Source organism: Palaemon carinicauda, unplaced genomic scaffold, assembly GCF_036898095.1.
Source record: "Palaemon carinicauda isolate YSFRI2023 unplaced genomic scaffold, ASM3689809v2 scaffold80, whole genome shotgun sequence".
NCBI lineage: Eukaryota > Metazoa > Arthropoda > Malacostraca > Decapoda > Palaemonidae > Palaemon > Palaemon carinicauda.
In genome coordinates this window covers 261,336-283,607 of record NW_027172094.1, presented here as the reverse complement: position 1 = coordinate 283,607, position 22,272 = coordinate 261,336, and the positions used below count along the sequence as shown (strand labels likewise).

Here is a 22,272-nt window from a genome sequence, read left to right as displayed (position 1 = left end):
TTGCAGGTAGTGGGCTGTGAAGGTCGTTTGACGCTTCCAGACCCCAGCTTGAAGTACCTGCGTCACAGAGAAGTTTCTCTTGAAGGCCAGGGATGTAGCAATACCCCTGACATCGTGGGCCCGAGGGCGACGTGACGGAGGAGGGTCAGGATTCAGGGCATGGTGGATAACCCTTCGAATCCAAGCTGAGATGGTGTTTCTGGTGACCCTCCTCTTTGTCCTGCCTGTGCTCACAAACAAAGCTCGCACATGAGGACGGACTGCAGCCGTTCTCTTCAAGTAGTGCCTCAGACACCTCACTGGACATAGTAGCAGCTGGTCTGGGTCGCTTGTTACAGAACGGAGACTCGCGATCCTGAAAGAGTCGAACCGAGGATCCGGCACTCCAGGATTCTGAGTCTTGGCCACAAACTCAGGGACGAACCTGAACGTTACCTCCCCCCATCCCCTTGAATGGGCGATGTCGTACGAGAGACCATGAAGTTCACTAACTCGCTTGGCCGAAGCCAAGACGAGTAGGAAAGCCCTCTTCCAAGACAGGTGGCGATCGGAGGCCTGGCGTAATGGCTCGAAGGGAGGTCTCTTAAGAGACCTGAGGACTCGAACCACGTTCCAAGGAGGGGGTCTCACTTCCGACTGGGGGCAGGTAAGCTCATAGCTACGTATGAGTAAAGAGAGTTCTAGCGATGAAGAAATATCCACGCCCTTCAATCTGAAGGCCAAGCTTAAGGCTGAGCGATAGCCTTTCACTGCCGAGACAGAAAGGCGCATTTCTTCTCGCAGATACACGAGGAAGTCCGCTATTGCTGGAATAGTGGCATCGAGTGGAGAGATACCCCTTCCACGACACCAACCACAAAAGACTCTCCACTTTGCTTGGTAGATTCCCTCAGAGGACCTTCGCAGGTGCCGAGACATTCTCTCCGCAACCTGTTGCGAAAAGCCTCTCCGCGAGGAGACGCTGGATAGTCTCCAGGCGTGAAGCCGAAGCGAGGCTACGGCACTGTGAGGGACGCCGGAGTGGGGTTGTCTGAGAAGCTCGTGTCGTGGAGGAAGCTCCCTTGGGAGATCCGTCAGGAGTTGCAGAAGGTCCGGAAACCATTCCGCGTGATGCCATAGCGGAGCTACCAGAGTCATGGAACAGTTGACCGATAGTCTGGTCCTGTTGAGCACCCTTCTCATCAGACAGAACGGTGGGAAGGCGTACACGTCGATGTTGTCCCACCGTTGCTGGAAAGCATCTTGCCAGAGTGCCTTGGGGTCCGGGACTGGTGAACAGTACAGGGGCAGCTTGAAGTTCAAGGCTGTCGCAAACAAGTCCACAGTCGGGGAACCCCACAAAGTCAGGACTTTGTTGGCTATCTGAGGATCCAAAGACCACTCGGTACTCACTATCTGCGAAGCCCTGCTCAGACTGTCGGCGAGCACATTCCTCTTGCCAGGAATGAAGCGAGCTGACAGTGTTATCGAGTGGGTCTCGGTCCACCTCAGAGTCTCTACTGCAAGATGGGATAGCTATTGCGAAAAAGTGCCTCCCTGCTTGTTGATATAAACCACTACCGTGGTGTTGTCGCTCATCACCACCACGGAGTGACCCGCCAGGGACCGTTGGAACTGCTGAAGAGCCAGAAAGACGGCCTTCAATTCTAGCAGGTTGATGTGTAGGCACTTTTCTGATTCTGACCAAAGGCCTGAGGCCCTCTGGTTCAGAACGTGCGGCCCCCCCCCTTCTTTTGACGCGTCCGAAAACAGAGTCAATTCCGGGGGGAGGACGAGAAGACTCACTCCCTTCCGCAGGCTCTCGTCGTCCAGCCACCACCGCAAATCCGTCTGTTCCTGACCCCATTGGGATCAGAATGTCCGGGGAATCGGATCCTTGATTCCACCGGGACTTGAGCCGCCATTGAAGGGATCTCATCCTGAGGCGGCTGTTTGGAACCAGACGGGCCAGGGAGGATAGGTGGCCTAAGAGACGCAACCACGATTGGGCGGGGAGTTCTTTTCGCCTGAGGAAGGGTTCCGCCACCCTCCTCCCCCTTGCTATCCGGTCGTCTGATGGAAAGGCTTTGTGGAGATTGGTATCTATTAGCAGGCCTAGATAAACCAGTCGTTGGGACGGCTGCAGAGAGGACTTCTCGAGGTTTACCACGATCCCCAGATCCTGGCAAAGATCCAGAAGCCTGTCTCGGTGCCGAAGAAGGGTCGACTCCGAGTCTGCTAGGATCAGCCAATCGTCCAGGTAACGAAGGAGACGAATGCCGTTCCTGTGCGCCCAAGATGAAATCAGGGTGAACACTCTGGTGAACACCTGAGGAGCTGTGAAGAGACCGAAACACAGCACCTTGAACTGGTAGATCTTGTTGTCTAGGCAGAATCTCAGGTACTTCCTGGAAGACGGATGGATTGGGATCTGGAAGTGCGCGTCTTTTAGATCCAGTGTACACATGAAGTCTTGTGGTCTCACCGCAAGTCTGACCGTGTCTGCTGTCTCCATGCTGAACCGGGTTTGTTTGACAAACCTGTTCAGAGCTGAGAGATCGATGACGGGTCTCCAGCCTCCAGTAGCCTTCTCTACAAGTAAGAGTCGACTGAAGAAGCCTGGGGAGCCGTCCACGACCTCCTGGAGAGCACCCTTCTCGAGCATGGTCTCGACTTCGGCCTGAAGGCCCAGCCCCTTTGCCGATCCCGTGGCATAGGAGCTCAACGACACTGGATTCGCTGTCAGGGGAGGTTGAGATGTTGTGAGCGGGACGCGATAACCTTGGCCGATCACAGAGACCGTCCAAGCATCGGCCCCGTGTTGCTGCCACCTGCGGACGCAACGCTGAAGGCATCCCCCCACAGGTGGACATGCAGGGGGACTACCACCCCTAGGGCTTGCGGCCGCAGCCGCCACCCCTAGGAGTCTTGCCTCCCCTGGAGGACTTACCGCCCCTCTTGGCCTTGGCTGGAAAGGGCTGGGGCTTAGACACCACCTTCTTAGCTGCCGGTGCCTGTTTGGGAGCCTTACGAGGCTTTTGCTGCTGTTGTGGCAGGGCTGGAGGCTTATAGGGCCGAGTTGTAAGGGCCCTGTGGAGGAGGGAGTCCGTGCTGGATTTCCTCCACCTCTCAGCCGTTCGCTCCATGTCTTGAGGCTCAAACAGGCTCTCCCCCAGAAGGGAAGCATGTCGGAACCTACACACATCTACGGCGGGGACCTTCGGATGGAATCTCTCGGACACAGCATCGCGACGCTTCAACACCGAGTTGGCCCACAGGGTGGTAACCTGGTGCGCCAAAAACTCGATGGAGCGGGTGCCCGAGAGCAAGAAGGTCTCCAGGGCCTTCCTATTGGTCTCCATGGACAAGTCCTCCGATCGCAATAGGATGCCCAGAGATCCTAGCCAGAAGTCCAGCCACGAAGTGGCCTGCATGGCACACGTAGCGACCTTCTCGTGGTTAAGGATCTCTGCCGCCGAGAACGACACCTGCCGGGCAGAGTTTCTCAAGGGGAACTCCCTTCGCCAGCTCCTCCACAGAGTGATGGAGAGGAAGAGCGAGGTTGTGCTCACCCAGGATCTCGAAATACCTCCTCTGCTGGAGGCGAGGAGGAGGGATGAGCTTGTTCCCGGCAGTGGAACGACTGGAGGAGGCAAGAAGTGCGAGCTGAGCGTTGGCCCTAGCCCTGGCACTCTTCAGCCCCCGAGACCAGGGCAGAGCTGCACTGGTCTTAGGGGCCTTGCGAACGTCAAACACTTCATCCAGAATCGTGTCTTTGCCTTCACGGGGGGCGATGACTGGATCCGTAAGCCCGTTAAGTTGCCTTATCAGGCTTAGGACCTGCCAGAAGGCATGTTCGGATTCTTGCTGTTCTCCTCCCTGCGGGCTAGCAGCTAAGTCTCCTGCCCCAGGAATCTCTTCCTGGGGTGATACGTGGACATTCTCCTGGGTAGTCGTGGGTTCCTGACGAATCCTTGCAGAGGATTTAGGGAAGGTCTTGGAATCCTTGGACTCCCTCCTGGGAGGGATACAGGATCCCATCAACGAGGTTCGAGGGGCCCCTTCCTCACGAGACGAATCTCCTGCCTGAAGCGAAGTCTCCCCCCCTGGTGCCGAGGGGAAGACTACCGCCCCACTGGACTCACCTGAGGACGGAAAGGCCTCGTCTACGGGAGAAGGAGAGAGTACTCGTGCAGGAGAAGAGACCTTCGCGACCGACCTCTTGGGAACCAACTTCGCCCTGGGGGAAGTCACCACGAAGTCCACTCCTCTCTTTCTCTTCAGCGTAGGAGAGACAGCCGTTGGTTTGTTACCCTGGCCGGCGAGTGTTGGTTTCATAACCCTCACTAACGCCCGTGCCAGAGGACCAAACCAAGTCTGCTGCTCCAAGGACACAGAGTCCGAAATCCTCGCTAAAGGGAAAGGGATCGGGCGATCCTTTGGAGTGGACACGACGGTACCTGCCTGAAAAGAAGGTGGGGAAGAATGATGTACTAACCTCTCCTCGTCCTGCACTACCAACCTGTGTTTGGATGGAGGTGATCCCGAGTGCCGTCTAGAAGCACGCATTCCTGCTGCTACCACCGGCTGTGGAATTCGCCGCGAACGATGGTCGCACGAGGGCGAATGGTCGCGCGGGAGCGCGGGCGAGCGATCGCGCGGGCGCGCAGATGGATGATCACGCGGGCGCACAGGCGAGCGAGCGCGCAGGCGAGTGGTCGCGCGGGCGCGCAGGCGAGCGGTCGCGCGGGCGTGCAGGCGAGTGGGCGCGAGGGTGGGCAGGTAAATGAACGCATGTCCGAGGCGACGAACGCAAGCGTTGGCGCGACGGCGAGGGAACGCGCTGCCGCGTAGGTGAGGAAGATCGCTGGCGATGTAGATCCACGGGCGATCGAGGACGAGCTGGTGAGTGCAGTCGCTCAAGTTGGCGATGGCGCGATGTGGCATGTCGACGCATTGGCGTGCGATGGTGAGCAGCAGGCGCAGGTGAATGACCGCGTAATGGCAAGCGATGGCGAGCAGCATGCGCAGGTGAATGATCGCCTGATGGGGTGCGATGGTGATCAGCTTCCGCAGGAGGGCGATCGTGCAGGGGCGAGCGATGGCGAGCAGCATGCGCAAGAGGGCGATCGTGTGATGGTGGGCGATCGCGTGACGGGGTGCGATGGTGATCAGCATCCGCAGGAGGGCGATCGTGCAGTGGCGAGCGATGGCGAGCAGCATGCGCAGGAGGGCGATCGTGCAGGGGCGAGCGATGGCGAGCAGCATGCGCAGGCGGGCGATCGCGCGATGGCGAGCAGCATGCGCAGGCGGGCGATCGCGCGATGGCGAGCTAGAAGCTGGCGAACCATGTTCCTTCAGGAGCGTTGGAGAACGTTGGCGCGCTAGCTGTCGCTGTTGAATAGGCGATACTAAGATCGCCTGTGCGCGCTGGCAAGCAGGTGAACGCTGGCGAGGAGGTAATCGCTGGCGCGTAGGTGATCGCTGGCGAGCAGAAGGTCGACGCGTGTCATGTGAAAGGACAGGTGTCGCGGCGCGTTCACGAGCAGGAACTGGGAGATCGCTGGCGCGTTGACAAACATGTGTGTTTGACACACGCGCAGCACGATGTTGCGTAGCCACAGGACCAGGCAGATGGTGAGCAGGGAGCTCAGCAGGAACTAAAGGGTGGTCAGAGACCGCAGGGCGATGGTCCTCAAATGAGCGCTGACGCTTGGAAGAGAGCTGACGAGCAGGAGAGCGCTGGCGAGGGGGGCGAACATCAGGAGAGAGCCGACGAGCAGGTGAGTGTCGGCGAGCAGGAGAGTCTTGGCAAGCAGGAGATCGTCGACGAGCAGTAGAGCGCTGAAGGTCAGGAGAGCGCTGGCGAGCAGGAGAGCGCTGGCGAGCAGGAGAGCACTTGTGCGCTAGCACTGCTCGCGTAAGGGAAGGATCCCTTAGCCCCGAAGGGACCGTTGCCCGTCGGGTGACGAGTTCTCCAGAAGGCGAAGATCTGGCAGGAGATGGTGAGCGGTCTGCAGAGAGGTTCAAGGAAGGCGGAGCTGTAGGTTGAGGCTGACGAGGAGAGTCCCCCCCAGAGGATGAAGACCCAAAAAGGCGCCTCTTAGTCCCCCTGTAAGGGGAGGGGAGGCCCTTGTGGCGTAGCGGACGGTGAGCCTTACGGTGGGGGCGGCCTCGGGGAAGATCGTCGGGACCATCGGTCCTCCGAAGGGGAGTCTCCGTCAAAGCACTTCCCTCAGAAGGAAGCTGAGCAGCAGCCGAGACCGAAGGACTCACTTCCCCCTTCGAAGGATGTACGGAAGGAGGAGGAGAGCCTTTAGCACCATCACCCGCAACAGCACCTGCGGCGGATTGCCCAGCCACGTCGGAGGCCTCTGTCACCACGACGTCGACAATAGACAGAGGGTCTACCTCTGCTACCACCGGCGACTGCTTAACAGCGGCCCCCAACGAGACAAGGTCAATAAGAGCGACCTTGGAGGGCAAACCCTTAAGCCCCAGGGACGACCAAACCTGTAAAAGATCATCACTGGATAAGGCATTATCAATAACCTCCCCCAGAGGAGGAGGGGGAACCGCCTCGCTATGGGAGGCGACGCCCTCTCCCCCCACCGAAGGTCGGGAAACAGAACAAGGGCCTGCGCTCCCACTCGGCCGACTCTCCTTAGGAGGCGGACGAGGGGGAGCTTCGGAGGAGGTTTGGGCGGCGGAAGAAGAGTCCCGAGAACCTTCCTCCTTCAAGGCTAAACCCGCAGGAGAATGAAAGTCCCACAAGGACGACCGGCAACTCCAGGGCATGTACACATTGTAAATAATATAGAAGAAATAACTGAAGGTCAACTTCCAACCAACACACACGCTGAAAAGAAAAAGCAGAAAATTAAAGGCTGTCACGAGGGCGATGAGCAGACACGTCTGATCACCGCCGAGCCAAAAGTGAAGTGAAGCAAGTCACCGGTGTGTGGAAGGGGGCTACCCTTCCCCACCCCCCGCTAACTAGCGCGGGGGTAATTAACCCTCGTTAAAACTATTAGCTCGTCATTTCAGCTGCGCTAAAAGGTAAACCCTCTGTAAATAGCGTGGTTTGTATTTCGGTTACGGAACAAAAGAAGATTCACAGCCTAGAAACCTCAGCTTGTGGGAGCTGCTGATGGAACCTCTCGATGATCGAGTCCCGCCTCTTGAGGATGGTATTCAAGGTTTGTATCATTACAGAAAATACAAATTATTCTAAAATTTGTCATTTGTTCCAGCACTAATACAAACTCTTTCGCTCTTTATTAGGGAAAACTAACCCTAAGGTGAATGGAGGTCCTAACCATGGTGAAAGGGTTTGTGTATTGACATGATCAGAAAAGCTGTACTAGTCAGGCCCTCCCATACTAGGTTGGTTTCCTGTAAGCGATCAGACAAAAGTCTCTCACACACACTTAACAAGGAATCACCCTGACACCTCGCTAATCCTCATGCATTTGCACACTTTAGCAGCCTGTGCAATTCGTGTGAAAGCGTGATTCTAGCAATGTGACTTGTCTATATAAGAATTCTCAGAAGTCCTCAGATTTCCTTGACAAAACCATAGACGTTACCCCATTCCCACCTCGCAAGGGGATATGGGGACATAGCAAATATATGTGCATATAACAGGTTACACATAGGAAATGGTTATTACATGCAGACAGGGAAGGCTGGCTTGCATAGTACAGTAGGTGCTATTCCCCTAGAGAGGGAAAGATGGAAGAAAGAAGGAGACAGTCATTCTCATCATTCATCCCTGACTTAATCCCAGGTAACCTCTGCCCTCCATCATCTGTTACTTGTCCATCAAGGTCGTCTGACACTTCTACACACCCGCCTGAAGGACCTGCGCCACAGAGTAGTTCTTTTTGAAGGATAGGGATGTGCTAATACCACTAACGTCGTGAGCTCTAGGTCTCCACATCTGAGGAAAAGAATCAGGATTCAAGGCCCTGTCTATGACCTTGCAAATTCATGCTGAAATTGATTTGGGGATTCTTCTTTCAACCTTCCCGTGATAATAAACAACCTGCTGCCTAGGGGGGCAAGCTGCTGAAGTTCTTTTAATGTAACACCTCAAAGCCATCACTACTCACTGTAGCAGTTGATGTGGGTCATTGGTTACGTTACAGAAACTCAATCCGGACAAAGCCGAGCATTACCCGTCCCCATCCCCTTGAATGGGAGACGTTGTAGGAAAGACCATTAAGTTTGCTTACTCTCTTGGCCATGGCCAAAGCAAGTAGGAAGACCATTTTCAGTCAGGTGAAGATCTGATGCCTGACGTAACAGTTCATAGGGAGCTCATTAACAATCGAAGAACACAAACATTCTATGGAGGTGGTCTACCTTCCAACTGAACACAGCTAAGCTTGAAACTCTGTATGAGGAGAGACAACTCCAACTATGAGGAAATATTAACACCATTCATTCCAAAGGCGAGGCTCAAAATTGAGCAATAGCCTTTCACTGCCAAGACCAGGAGATTTCCTCCAGAAGGTATACAAGAAATGCCCTATCACTGGGAGAGTGGCATTGAGAGAAGAGATAGCCCTTCCACAACACCAACCACAGAAGACTGCCGGTTGCGAAAAACCTCTCTTCGTGAGGAGATGTTGCGTTTAGCCGAGTAGATCGTGACGTAGAGTGAGTTCTCTCGGGACTTTTGTTAGTAGCTGAAGGAGGTTTGGAAACCATTCCACGTGATGCCATAATATAGCTATGAGTATCATTGCTAGGTTGTTGGATGTTCTTACCTTGTTGAGTACTCTCCGCATCAGGCAGAACGGCAGAACACGTAGACATTGATGTTGTCCCACTGTTTTTAAAACCCATCTTACCAGAGTGCTTGATGATCCAGCACTGGGGAACAATACAGCAGGAGCTTGCTGTTCAGAGATGTTGTGAACAGATCCACTAGGAGAATCCCCACAATGTCAAGACTTTGTTGGCAAGAAGATGATTCAGAGACCATTTGGAGCCCACTTTATTGAGTCACTCAGCTCAGGTTGTCTGCAAACACATTCCAGTTGCCTGGAATGAAGCGAGCTCATAGGGACACCCAGTTGTCTTCTGCCCATCTTAGCATCTCCACTGCTAAATGGGAAAGGTGCTGAGAAAAGGTACCGCCTTGCTTGTTTACATACGCCACCACCATGGTGTTTTTGCTCATCAACACCACGAAGTGACCTGACAGGAGCTGATGAAATTGTTGCAGGGTCAGAAAGACTGCCCTCATTTCCAGGAGGTTTATGTGTAGAATACTTTCAGGCTCGGACCAGAGCCTGGAGGCCGTGTGATGTAGCAAGTGAACCCCCCCACCTTTCTCTTGGTGCATCTGTGAAGAGCATCAATTCCAAGAGGGGAGAGACGATCTACCCCTTTGGGAAGGTTGTCGTCTGCCACCCACCATCTCAGGTCTGTCTTATACTCGGGTCCCATGGGGACCAACATGTCCATGGGATCCTTGTGCTGAGACCAACTGGACTCCAGCCACCACTGGAGTGATCGTATTCGCAGTTGGCCGTTGGATACCAGATGTTCCAGGGCGGACATATATCCTACGGGGGTTAACCATTGCTGCGCTGGGATAGAGTCTTGTTGTAAGAAGGGACTTGCTACCTTCCTTAGTAGCTGAATCCTGTCGTCGGAGGGGAAAACTTTCCCCAATCTGGTGTCAAGTAGCATCCCAAGGTATACCAGTCTCTGTGATGGTTGCAAGGACGAATTCTCGAGACTTACCACAATCCCCAGATCGGGACAAAACGCGAGAAGCCTGTCTCGGTGTTGGAGAAGGATCGTCACCAAGTCTGCTAGGATCAGCCCCTCATCCATGTATCTCTACATACCAATGCCTATCCTGTGGGCACAGATTGACAACAGGGAGAAGACTATTGTGAAAACCTGAGGTGCTGCCGACAGGCCGAACACAGCACCTTGAATTGGTATTGTTGGTTGTCTACGATGGTCCTCAAATACTTCCTTGATGAAAGATGGACTGGGGTCTGGAAGCCTGCATCCTTCAAATCCACTGTGCACATGAAGTCTCTGATCTGATCGTCAGTTTGACCGTGTCTGCCGTCTCCATCCTGAATGGAGTCTTTTGCACAAACTTGTTCAAGGAGCAGAGGTCGATGACAGGTCTCCAGCCTCCAGACGTCTTCTTTACAAAAAGGAATCGACTGTAAAAGGCCGGGGACCCATCTAGGATATCTTGAAGAATGCCCTTCTCCAACATGATCAGGACTTCGGCCCTGAAGGACTGCTCCTTCACAGACCCCTTCGCATAGGAACTGGACAGAATCAGATGCTGAGTCATCACGAACGAGATGCAATAGCCTGAACGTACCACGGAGACAGTCCAAGCTTTAACCCCGTGTTGCAACCACCTCTTCCACCAGCATTGCAGGCATCCTCCCAATGTCATACAAGTGGGAGGACTGCCATCCCTGGCAGGAACGACCATGTCCACTACCTCTCCTGCCTTTTCCTCCTTTGCTGATTCGACTTCCCTTGGGTTGACCTTTGGCAGGAAAAGGGCTTTTCCGTTGATGACCTGGGAGAAGCCACACTTCTACTGCTCCCCTGTGATCTAATGGACGGCAGTTTCTGGGTTGAAGGAGCTGCTGCGTATGACCTCGATGTCATCAAGCTCTGGAGTAGAGCATCCTGGCTCTCTCGACATTGAACAATGACGGCCTTACTGAAGTCGAGGTTTGTAGTCGTGTCACCTTCCTCTTTGGTACCTGCTGGTGGAACCTTCGATGACCGCATCTCGACACTTGAGAACCATGTTGGCCCACAAGTTAACAGCCTGGTGGGCCAGGAACTCAATGGTCCTTGTACCGGACAGAAGAAACGTTGACATGGACTCCCTCGCTTGCTCTTGAGTCCAGTCCTCCGTCCTGACAAGTGGCCACTGACGCCAACAATAGATTCAGCAAGGAAGCAACCTGTATGGCATACTTTGCAACCCTCTCCATATTTAGGGCATCGCTTTCTGAATAGTTGACTTGCAGCCCTGAAAGTCTTTGAAATGAGGAGCTATTAGTCAGAGACACTACCGATGGATCTAGTGGTAATGCTGCCAGGTTCTCATCTATTTCTTCGTAGTAACTCCTCTGCTGGACAATGGGGGCAGGGAAGAGTTTCGTTGAATCGAAGGGGTTGAGTGCTTTCGGCGATCTAGGCGAAGGCCTTCTTTCTGACACCCCTCAACCCCCTCGACCACGCAGAGCTGCGCTGATTTTGGTAGATTTCTGGGTACTGTACAGATTGTCTAAGATCGTGTCCTTACCTTCAGGTGGCACAGTGGAATGGTCATCCAGGCCATGAATGGCTCAGATGCATGACAGGTCCTACCAAAATGCATTGTCCGTTTCCATCTGTTCGGATGCCGAGATCTAGGGACTAGCTGCTCTTGGCAGTGCGTTGTCTTGATCGTAGTCATGGTCTCAATCTTCCACACACGAGCCCGCACCCATAGGAGACCAGGGTGGGTCATCGTATTCGTCGTGTCTTGAAGAACATGTCAAACCTGGTCCTTTCTCTTGAACTGGCGCCGTCATCCTCGATAGCCAGTTCTTTGACATTGCCTTGGCATCCTTCCTTTCCTTTGGTGGGCTGGATCCTAGGGGCATTCTCGATCGGCAACAGACGGCGGTAGGATTTGGTGAGATCTCAAGCCACTGCTGGTCCGGAGGTGAAGGATGTTGCCCGGCAGAGAAGTTGGTTGCTTCTGCCGTCTCCTCTTCTTTGTTTGTATTATTGGAGTCAACTTTAGCGTGGAGTAATCCTGCTGCAAAGTGCTGGAATCTGTCGAAGAATTACGTACCTTGGAACGTAACCTTGATAATCCCATAAGAGCCTGCCATTCCTGTAGTTGAGCCAGAACAAAACACCTTTGTCTTGGATCGGAAGGTGGAAAGGTGAACTTCGAGGTACTTGAAAACTCCAACGGGATCTGAGGTGTCCTGGTAGAAGCTTCAGCTACTGGATCTATACCAGCGGGAACCTGCGAAGTACCTGTCACGGCCTGACGGACTGCCCTGACGAACTCGTGGAACCACGGCATGTCCTTGCTGAATGTCGGGATGGTAGTTGGAGCCCCATGAGGGAGCTCACATTCCTGTGTTCATCTGCGAGGAGTCCGTGCTGATCTGTCCTTCTTTGGAGAAGTGTTTTGGCATCCCTGAGTGCATGTGAACAGGCATGCTGTCACGTTCCAACTTGGAGAAATGAGTCGGAGTTTATGGATGGACTAAGATCTCTGTCGAAGCTCTCAGCATATACACTGGTTATTGTCCATGGTCGTGGGCTGCTGCGCTGCTGTGTGGTCGTGAGTCGTTATGAGATCGCATGACATTAAATAGCCGTGAGTCGGTGCATTGCAGCATGCTGTTATATTATTGTGAACTGCTGCGTTGTCACAAGCTGAAACGTTGTGGTGAGATGGAGAGTTATCGCGAGCTGAAGTGTCGCCGTGAGCTTAAGCGTTATCGCATGCTGAAGTGCAGTTGCGACCTGAAGAGCAATCACAAGCTGAATTGCAGTTGCAAGATGAATTGCAGTCACTAGCTAAAGTGCAATTACAAACTGAAGTGCAGTCGCAAACTGAAGTGCAGTTGCGAACTGAGGTGCAGTCGCAGGCTGGCAAGCAGTCATGATCTGAAAGGTGGTTGCGGGCTGGAATCTGGTTGCGAGTTAGATGACTGTGTTGTCTCCTCATTGATGAATCTGCTGGTTGATGTTTCTGCGATCGCTCAGGATAGCATCGGTCGTATCTGCTGCCGGAGTCGCCAGCTGTTGATGGCAAACGCTGGTCGTTGTAAGTGAGTACTACTGGAACCCTACCCTCTGGTCACGAGCTGTCTGCTCCCTCCTTGTCATTAAAGCTGCCTCGCTCGTCAAGACTCTGGCAGGAGTGTGGCGAGCACTCCCCATAGCAGGAACTGGGCGAGTCGAAGATGGGCGAGATGAATCAGCTGGAAAAGGAACAACGGCCGGACGAGTGAAGGATGAAAATCGCTGCATACAACGAACTCAACGGCAAGGCATCGCAGCAGCACCCAGCCTACACACTGCCTTGTCATCTCGCTCTAAGGGGCTACAGAATGGCCTAGATGAACCTAATACCCTCCTCGTAGCCCGGTGTGGCGGAGACCACTCAGGGGAAGACCGAGGTCAACCTCCGAGAAGCCGGTGTATGCTTCCTTTGTACCCCTAACTGAAGAGGCTTTAAAAGACATTCCTTCGATGGGGGACCAGTGATCTCCAAGGATGACAGCAGCTGGAGTACATCATCTACGGAGAAAGAATCCCCTGAAGCGGAGGACTTCGCCGCTTTTACTGGTGAAGTGGAAGAGTCGTCCAGTCCTATGTGTTGTCCAAGTGTTAAAGGGTCACCGATTTTACTCAATCATTATCCAGGAGAGAATGATCGAATAGGAGCTTCGAGCAGAGATCAAGAAGAAGATGAAGGAAGTTTAGGTTTCTTTGCCTTCGAGGATGACCCCAAAGGAGACGAATTCCTCTTTGACGACTTCTTTTACCTTCTACAAAATCTCTCCCACTGGTAGGTGACCAGATGACCACTGCCGAGTTTCAGCCCAGGTATCCTCATGGATGCAAGGGCATCTCATGCAGGCCGGGCACAGGGAGTGAGGGTTCGCTCAACCGGAGACACGAAAGTGCCGCACTTACGCCCTTCAGTTCCAGGACAAGTCCACATGTCAGCCTAGAAGCAAACTCACACCTGAAAAGACAAAGAAAAAGCAAAATAGGTTAGTCAATGCCCAGTCAGTATTAAGCAGTAGAGACAACATCCACCCTCAACTGAGCCAAAAGTAAAAGTGACATAACAACACAGGTGTGTGTGTGTGTGTGTGTGAGCGGGGAAGCTGGTACTACCTCCTAACCCCCCCCCCCAACTAGTGGTGGGGTAGTTATACCTCAATAAATGTCTCATGGCTAGTCTTCCAGCTTCGCCAAAAGTCTATTCCCTAAAAAAGAGCGAAAGGGTTTGTATTAGTGACGGAACAATTAATGGTTAGGAAGACTGACAGTTTTACCACCCCAACAATGGTACCAATATCATTTCAAAGGTGATGCTGCAGAACCAACATACTAGGGATAAAAAATATGGGGAAAGGAAAGATAATTCTTTTATTTAAAGGTTAGGAAGTTGAAGGAAAGAAAATGAAATGTATAGAACTAAAATCCTATTACTAAAATTCCTTTTTACTAATATTCCATTATCAACTTTTACATAAATTCAGCAAAAATAAATAAATAAATAGACTGCTTTATTCTCCTACTACATCTGATATACACGAATAATGAATGTAGAAAAATCATACCTTTGGCCATACATATGAGGCTAAAGCACTTATCATTTCTCTGCCAGTGACCTCACGGGTAGAGACCCCCATGTAATCTCTCGACAAAGCTGATGCTCCAGGATGGAAGCAATTTCGTACACCCAACTTCTGGTGAGCACGCCATGCTGGACATTTTTTCGTTAACGTACAACTCACACCAGCACCGTGTGTACTTAGCTCAACCTATCAATAATATAAAATCAAATTAGTAAACAATACTGGTGAGGTGCAACAAAAAATGATCTAACAAATGAAAATGTTTTTTCACTGAGGGTTGATTCAAATCTTTTCAAAGTTTATCTGTCACTTACTCATTTAACATCATTATTTACCTTATTCTGTTTTAGTATATCATTTTTTTATAGTTTAATTCTTTACTTCTCTCCTTCTTTTCTGTAACAGTGATTTCCCTATTGGGTCCCCAAGCCAGGCTTGTAACATTCTACTTTTCAACTAGGGTTTTAGCCTAGTTTTAATTGATACAGTGATACAATTATTAATATGTAATAAAACCATTAACATACCGTATTTCTCTTTGAGCCAAAGAATGAAACCATCTTTTTCGAAATCAGATTTAGTTTCTAAGAGAACTTGCTTATTCAAATTCATGCCATGGAATTAATTAATTGGTATCTAAAAATAAGCACCGTCTGAAATGAATGGCTCCACTGAAAGCTGAATGTTTACAAGTGTGTTACATGTAGGGGTAAAGATCTTTCTTTAACTGATGTATGCTATGAGAGTGTTGATCTTAATGATTCATAAATATTACTATTTATGCAGTGTAAGCTAAATATGGAGAGAAGGAATATTAAGCATAATAAAAGGGAGTCTAATACTAATACCAGTGTGAGGTATAATGGCAATTCCCTTTCCACTCAACAGTAGGCCAAGATTCATATTTAATTCCTACCTCACATCTTGATCAGTTTTAAGTGAAAATGAAAAGTGAAATTGAAGAACTTAAACTTTCATTTCTTAATTTATACACCCACATGTTCATTCCTCCATTGTGCCAGAAAGAAAGCAAATTCAAATTATTTTGCAATCTATTACTGTAGCTCCTCTTTGATTCCCTCATAGCTGTATGAGAGGCAGAATCAGCATTTCTATCTGTCAAGTCAGCAGGTCATGCTCATGTTCCTCATCTTGTTACTGGGCCAGATACACATGTTTTGTCTATTTTATCTTGAGAGAGAAAAAAGGTCTCTTAACAAAGTCTGTCCCTGTTAAGAATTACAGTCATACTTTGCTTATCTAATCAAAGTTTCTTCCGTTGCCTGGAACACTCGCCCACTTTGGTGTACTGGCACCTTCCTCTGAGGAGGCCTCACTCAACGAGCATGGTTATCTCCCACAATTCACTTTCTTCTTTGTTTTTCTCATTATGCTCCTGTACTTCCTTCTGTTCCTCCCCCTATCTTTGCCAGTCCAGTGCCTTCACATTTTTGGGCTTTTACAGTTTCTTCAACCCTCCCATCAACACTTGAAGAATTATATTATGCAGTTAATATTTCTCTCCTGGTACCTCCTTTTCTGCCCCTCCTCTTGTCACCTCCTCAAAAACTCCTTTGGCTTCTGATTTGGCCCCAAACACCTATCTTGTTGAAGTGTTTACTAAAGTAATTCATGACACTGTTCAAGTAGCCTTTCCAGAACACTTTTTTCTGACAAAAACTAATCAAAGTTGGAGCTTGGTTTTCCTTGCTTGCATCATTGAGCAAGACTTTGCAATATTATAGTGATTATAAAAGTTTCCCGGTCAGAGCAATGTCATTTTACCATGTCTCCCAAGACTGACTCACCTTATCAGAGTCCTTTCAATTTAAAGCTATTTCGAGCAATGTTGCAAAATTTGAGAATCAATTAAGACGATATAACAGACACCTCTTTGGGCTAGGTCTGCCCCTTGATTTTACCATCCTTTTTTTCTTTTTTCTTTATTTTCTTTTTTGAAAGACAGGGTCCTATCACACAGGTCAGATTCTTCCCTTTGTACTGGATAATTCTCAACATCTCAAACTGCATTTTTGTTGGATGATTTTAGAAAGAAAGGATACAAGTTGGGGAGAATTGCTTGTTCTTCTACAGAATTTGGGGACATTTTTTTGCTGACTCATCATAAGGAGTTTATCACATATACAGTAACCTTGTTCCTTGGCCAATTTAACAGATAATTAACAAAAACCGTTGGAGATCATTTCACTTAAAGCATATATACCTTAAGCATGATCAAAAGTTTCAATAAACAAAGAAGAAAGATTCATCAATTTATATACTAACTAGAAATAAATCTTGATAGCAATAAATGGTGCTGAGTAATCTCAGCGGACATCGTTTTGCTACCACAGTAAAAAAATAAAGTGGCTACATGACATCATGCAGCTAGGCAGAATCCTGTCTATGAACTATTGTATTAACCCTTTTACCCCCAGGGGATTTGGAAATTTCCAACCCTTAACCCCCCCGGGGTTATTTTTTTTCAAGCACATTTTGCAGTATATTTTTATTAAATTGCTCTAACAGCCTTAATTTTTGTCATAGAGAGGTCAGGTTGGTCTCATTCTCTTGAAAAATGCCTGAAATTTCTCAAAAAATTAATAAAAATATGCCAATAAAAATGTAAATAGCAGTTTTTTGCAAGGACGTACCGGTACGTCCATGGGGGTAAAGGGATGAGTTTTGTGAAACGTACCAGTACGTCCTTTGGGGGTAAAAGGGTTAACTATCTTGCCACCATACTTTAACAACTATATTCAACTTGCAACAAGAAACACTCCTAAATAATAGGTTACTGTAGTTTGCATTTTCGCAGGTACCACTATCACTACTGCTGAATCATGAACAATATCATCATTACAAGACAGTTATATTCATAGTTGGAAAAGCAGAATGCTATAACCCCAAATGCCCTAGAAGTCAAAGCAACATATTGAGCAAATGAGACACATATAAATAATTAAATCTAAAGAGAAGTAGCATAAAAGAGAACAAATAAAAATAAACAACATGTAAACAAATAACAGATAAACGGTGACATGAGACTTATGATACACCTCAACCTTCATTGGGCCCCAAGGCTTCCAAGGCTATGAGAAAGAAGTTCAATAAGACAGCAGGAAAAAAAAAACAAATAAAATTTTCAAAAGTTCTTTACATTCAACATTGATTATCAACCCAAAATACTATGTCTATCCACAAGGGTAAGTTTCTTTGATTCTTCCCCCGTGGAAGATATCAACTTTGCTCCTTTATTTGACCTTTCAAAAGGAGAAGTGTGGCCAACGGGTAAGACTATTCTATTACATAAGGTGATGAATATCTTCCAAAGGCCTTAAGAAGGATCATTAGAATTTTACTTTCCGGATTCCCTAATAGTGGGTTACCTATAATATTCTGGTCACAATTTTGCAGCAGGTTCCAAGGAAATAAAGAGGTAGACAGTATTATATTTACTCTAATGATTACACCATATGTTAGATGAAAGCACCAGTAAAACATTCAATGCTTTCTCTGACAGCATAATCAGCAATAGAGGAAAATTGTTATTATCAAAATAAGTCAGTGACATAGGCATAAAAGATAGGAAACTTTTAGGCTCCATGATTTGGATTCTTTACTACACCCAATCAGACTAGTGCTAATTTTGGAGCAGGTCTCAAACAAGGGGCCATTTGACCTCTTTGCTAACACCAGTTAGGCTTCTGTTAGTGAACTTGGGCCAGTTATATTCCAACGATGACTCTATCAGTTAGCAAGTGTGTCACTATCTACGACAGGTCATGGCATTTTGTCCATTTTGTAAGAGCAGAGGATAAGAAATGAGAAAAGATTACAACGGCTACTAAATGTAAACAAAGATTCTCTCAGCCTGTGAGAACCTGTAGGGGGAAGTCTTCCTCTTTTTCAGATGCAGTGGGAGATCCTTGATGAGGAACCATGGGTTCTTCTAATGCTGACAGAGGGCCACAGACTCATTTGAAGGGGCTAGGATTCAATCCCGGTATGAGGTAGAAATTTATTTCTATTTGAACACAATATGGTGTTGATTTCATCCATATTGACTTATTAAAGTGCAGGTAGAGGTAATCTCGATGACCTGCTTGATGACTAAAGTATCATTAGCATGGTTTGATAGGGGAATCTACAACTTATGATGGGAACTCTGAGGTTCAAGAAAGAACCCATCAAGAAGGCATCTTCTCACAACCAAATTTGCACTAGAGTTCCTCCTTATCTAGAAATACTCCTATCAATCATAGTATTTCTCTTAACCTCCTCTATGTTCAAATACACCGATCAATCATAGGATTTCTCTGAACCTGAAAGATGCTTCCCCCCTTTTCTAGAAATACCCTCATCAATCACCGTACGTCTCTTAACCTCCTCTACCGTATGTTCAAATACACCGAACAACCTTAGGATTTCACAGAACCTCAAAACTACCTTCCCCATCTATGTCCAAATACAATGATCAATCATAGGATTTCTATGAATCTCAAAGATATCCAAATAGACTAATTAATCATAGGATTTCTCTGAACTTCATGGATGAAAAATCCTCTATGCCCAAATATGATCAAACACAGGATTTCTCTTGACCTTAAAGATGGCTACCTCCTCTAAATCATAGGAGTTTTCTGAACCTCGCAGATGTCTAAGGCCTTCATTTTAAATACATCGATCAATCATAGGGTTTCTGTGAACCTCAATCATACTTACCTCCTGATGTCCAAATACACCGATTAATCATACGATACACCTGAACCTCAAAGATGTCTACCTCCTCTATGTCCAAATACATCTATAAATCATAGGATTTTCTCTGAACCACAGAGAAACCTACCTCCTTATATCAAAATACTATCAATCTTAGTTATTTTTCTCCCTATATCAATCTGTACAACCACTGCCTGCAGAGGTGTACGAATAGACAGATATTTGGGGAACGTCTCGACGAACGTATATAAGACTTCCGCTTCGCCTCTCTGCTCGGTGATCATAAGGTGTCCTATAGCTAATATATTCGCAAGGACAAGGGGTATTAGCATCAAGCTTGCTCTCTTGTAGACATACAATTATGGGGGAATGCTCGTGAATTAAGAGCTTAAGTTCTTCATATTTGGCCCTTAAACCCTGCAACGAAGCACAAGTAATGTGCATGGAATACCAAGTTCCTTAGGTTGAGGTTGTTGTCATACAGCCACACGTAACGAGGGGATGACTGCAAGCAGTCCTGATCACCCCCACATAAGAGACAAGAATGATAAAATCAAAGGCCCGTTCACACAACAACCTGCAACACATTTGTGGCTTTGCCCGGAAACAATTTATCCAGGTTTTACCAGGTCCCAACTGCATACATATCCATTTATTCAAGAAAGCTTTCCAATTCAATTTTTTGTTTCTTTCTAAATTAATTCGTTTTTTAGTTATGCTACAAAACGTCTTCATAAGTAGCTTGACACATGAAGTAATTGCACACCATAAAAAAAGCGTTTGGCCCTGGCCAAAAATCATGAGCCTGAGAGTGATTTTGTCATGACTTGGAATTACCAAAGGGTTAAAAATATGGCAAAAATCACAACAGAGAAGAAGTGCCTAGTCAATCCATGCAACTTTGTTTACCTTTGAGGTGACTGAGAAGGGTCTAGACTCATCCTAGATCCTAGTCTTCTTGTCAAGGCAGTTACTTAACGACATTAGGGGAAATATATTTTTTCTTATCATCATTATATATTTACATTTCTTTGAATGAATGACACATCAATTCTGGGTAAGAACTCACCAAAATAATAAGGTAACAATACTTAATGGGAATCAAGTGTATCATCAAATTGTTTTATTATTATAATAATAATAACAATATCAACAACAATAATAATAATAATAATAATAATAATAATAATAATAGTAAGTAATATATACAGCATTGAAAATAGGAAAGACAAGTAAGAAATTCAAAGACACCACAGCATAGGAGCCAGTTTGACCAAACACTAAAGTAATTATAAAGGAACATGATATTCTTTTATGATTGTGTTCTTCTAACTACTTTTAAATCTCTCATCTGCAGTTGCTTCTATCTGATCAGCTTAGAACTAATTATGATTATACAGTATATAGACTGAAAATTTGGTATGCACACAGACTAAAGGACCTTCTCGGCATTAATTAGGATTGAACAACACTCCTTGACCAACCTTTTTGCACATGAAAATGAATCAGTACATTTTTCAATAGACTCCATGTTCATTAAGACCATTTTAAAGTTATCCAATTTAATTTTACATAACATTCTTAAGCTACTCAACACTATATGCCTATGCCTCACTCCTATCAGATTCTGATAAATAACTTGCCAGTGAGAAAACTCACCCGCAGTCATAAGAAGAATAGTAGCAACAACTTCAGAATTCCAAGACGGACCTTCAGAAGAAATAGCTAGATTCTTGTGGAAATTATGAGACATAATTATCCTTTGTTTTTCATAAACTAAATCTTTCCTACCATGTACATCCTCCAGAATTTTCAAATCTTTAATCACATCCAATAATTCATCCAAGACAAAAGGTACACTGCTATGGGGATTTCCAGGGAGTATAAAACCATACTCTCTGTAGAGTTTGATATTATCATGAGGGCCATAATTGATGAACACTTGCTCATATGGTCCATAAGGCACCAAAGTTTTAATTTGATAAAATTCCCCGTTTTCACATAACCCTGTCTCAACTTGAGCTGTATATGAATGGTTTAAAAGATCTAGATAAGGAGCTAGAGCATAGATGTCCTCATCTATCAATATAGGATTTGGGAAACTATTTCTCAAGTACACAGCTCTTGTGTTGACTGTAAACCAGGCCCATCTACTGTCTACTAAGGATGGTAAATAATTGGAACTATCTTCAACACATTTGTCAAAAAAGTTTAGAGCATTTTTTAAACAATTCTGCACTTCCTCTTCCTGCTCTTGAACTACACTTTTCAAAAACTCAGGCATCACTTTGATTTCTTTTTCTGTACAAAATGTGGGAGCTGTGTATGTCTCAGGAAGACTGTCAATATAAGACTTCCATTCTGACTGATCGCTCAGCCACTTGTGATACAAAAGGAATATTGATAACACTTCCATTGCTTTCAACTTCACGTTTAATTGCTTTAGGGAACTGTGAATTTTATCGTCACTAAATACATCACTACATGTTATCATAGCCTTCCTAGGAACTTGAATCACAATATCTCCTGCTTTTAACCCACTTACAGTCATCAGTCCCCTTCCTGTTGAATGAAATACAGCGGCTTTTAACATACGTTTATGTGACCCTTTGCTACATCTACTCTGTATCCATTTCGAAAGATTTATCAATGCAGGAAAACAATCAATGGAGTAGATACAGTCATTAAGACTTTTACATTTCTGCTTCCTTTGTCGCCATGTTCTTCCTCTTTTCCCTTGACAACCGCATCCTCCTACTTCATGACCGGCCATGTTGGATACCAACAAAAATGTAATCCACTGCAGTTACTCAAGATCACAGGGGTTCCACATCCTACTCCAAAATCTGTAAGGGATGTGTTATGTACTCCAGGAGCTCTGCCTTAGCTATAAAGAGTGCTTTGGTAAACTTCACAAACAGTAAAGCCACTTTACACACTCATACTAAAGGTTACATACTGTACAACGGCCTTTACATAAGGTAAAAAATTAGGGCACAGTTTAAATTTAGGTCATATCTGTTGTATTAGATGACTGCTAAATTACAAAAACATCTGTGCAAAGGCTAGCTTTGGCAGCAACAGATATCTTACAGAATATTGGTTATGTAATGATGATGATATTGCTAATGTTGCTTTCTTATTGTACCCTTAGAAATTCAAAATTATTTAAATAAAG

The 22,272-nt window shown here is 47.1% G+C and overlaps 1 protein-coding gene across 1 annotated transcript in view; it reads right to left on the bottom strand.

Annotated features, from left to right (window-relative positions):
• The window catches only part of ABCB7 (ATP binding cassette subfamily B member 7), a gene marked incomplete at its 3' end in the record, with an annotated part of 154,638 nt that overhangs the window by 87,902 nt on the left and 44,464 nt on the right, over positions 1–22,272 (bottom strand). The window contains exon 2 of the mRNA XM_068369682.1: positions 14,355–14,558. Within this exon, the coding sequence (XP_068225783.1) occupies positions 14,355–14,558 (204 nt within the window). The remainder of the gene's footprint in view (positions 1–14,354; positions 14,559–22,272) is intronic.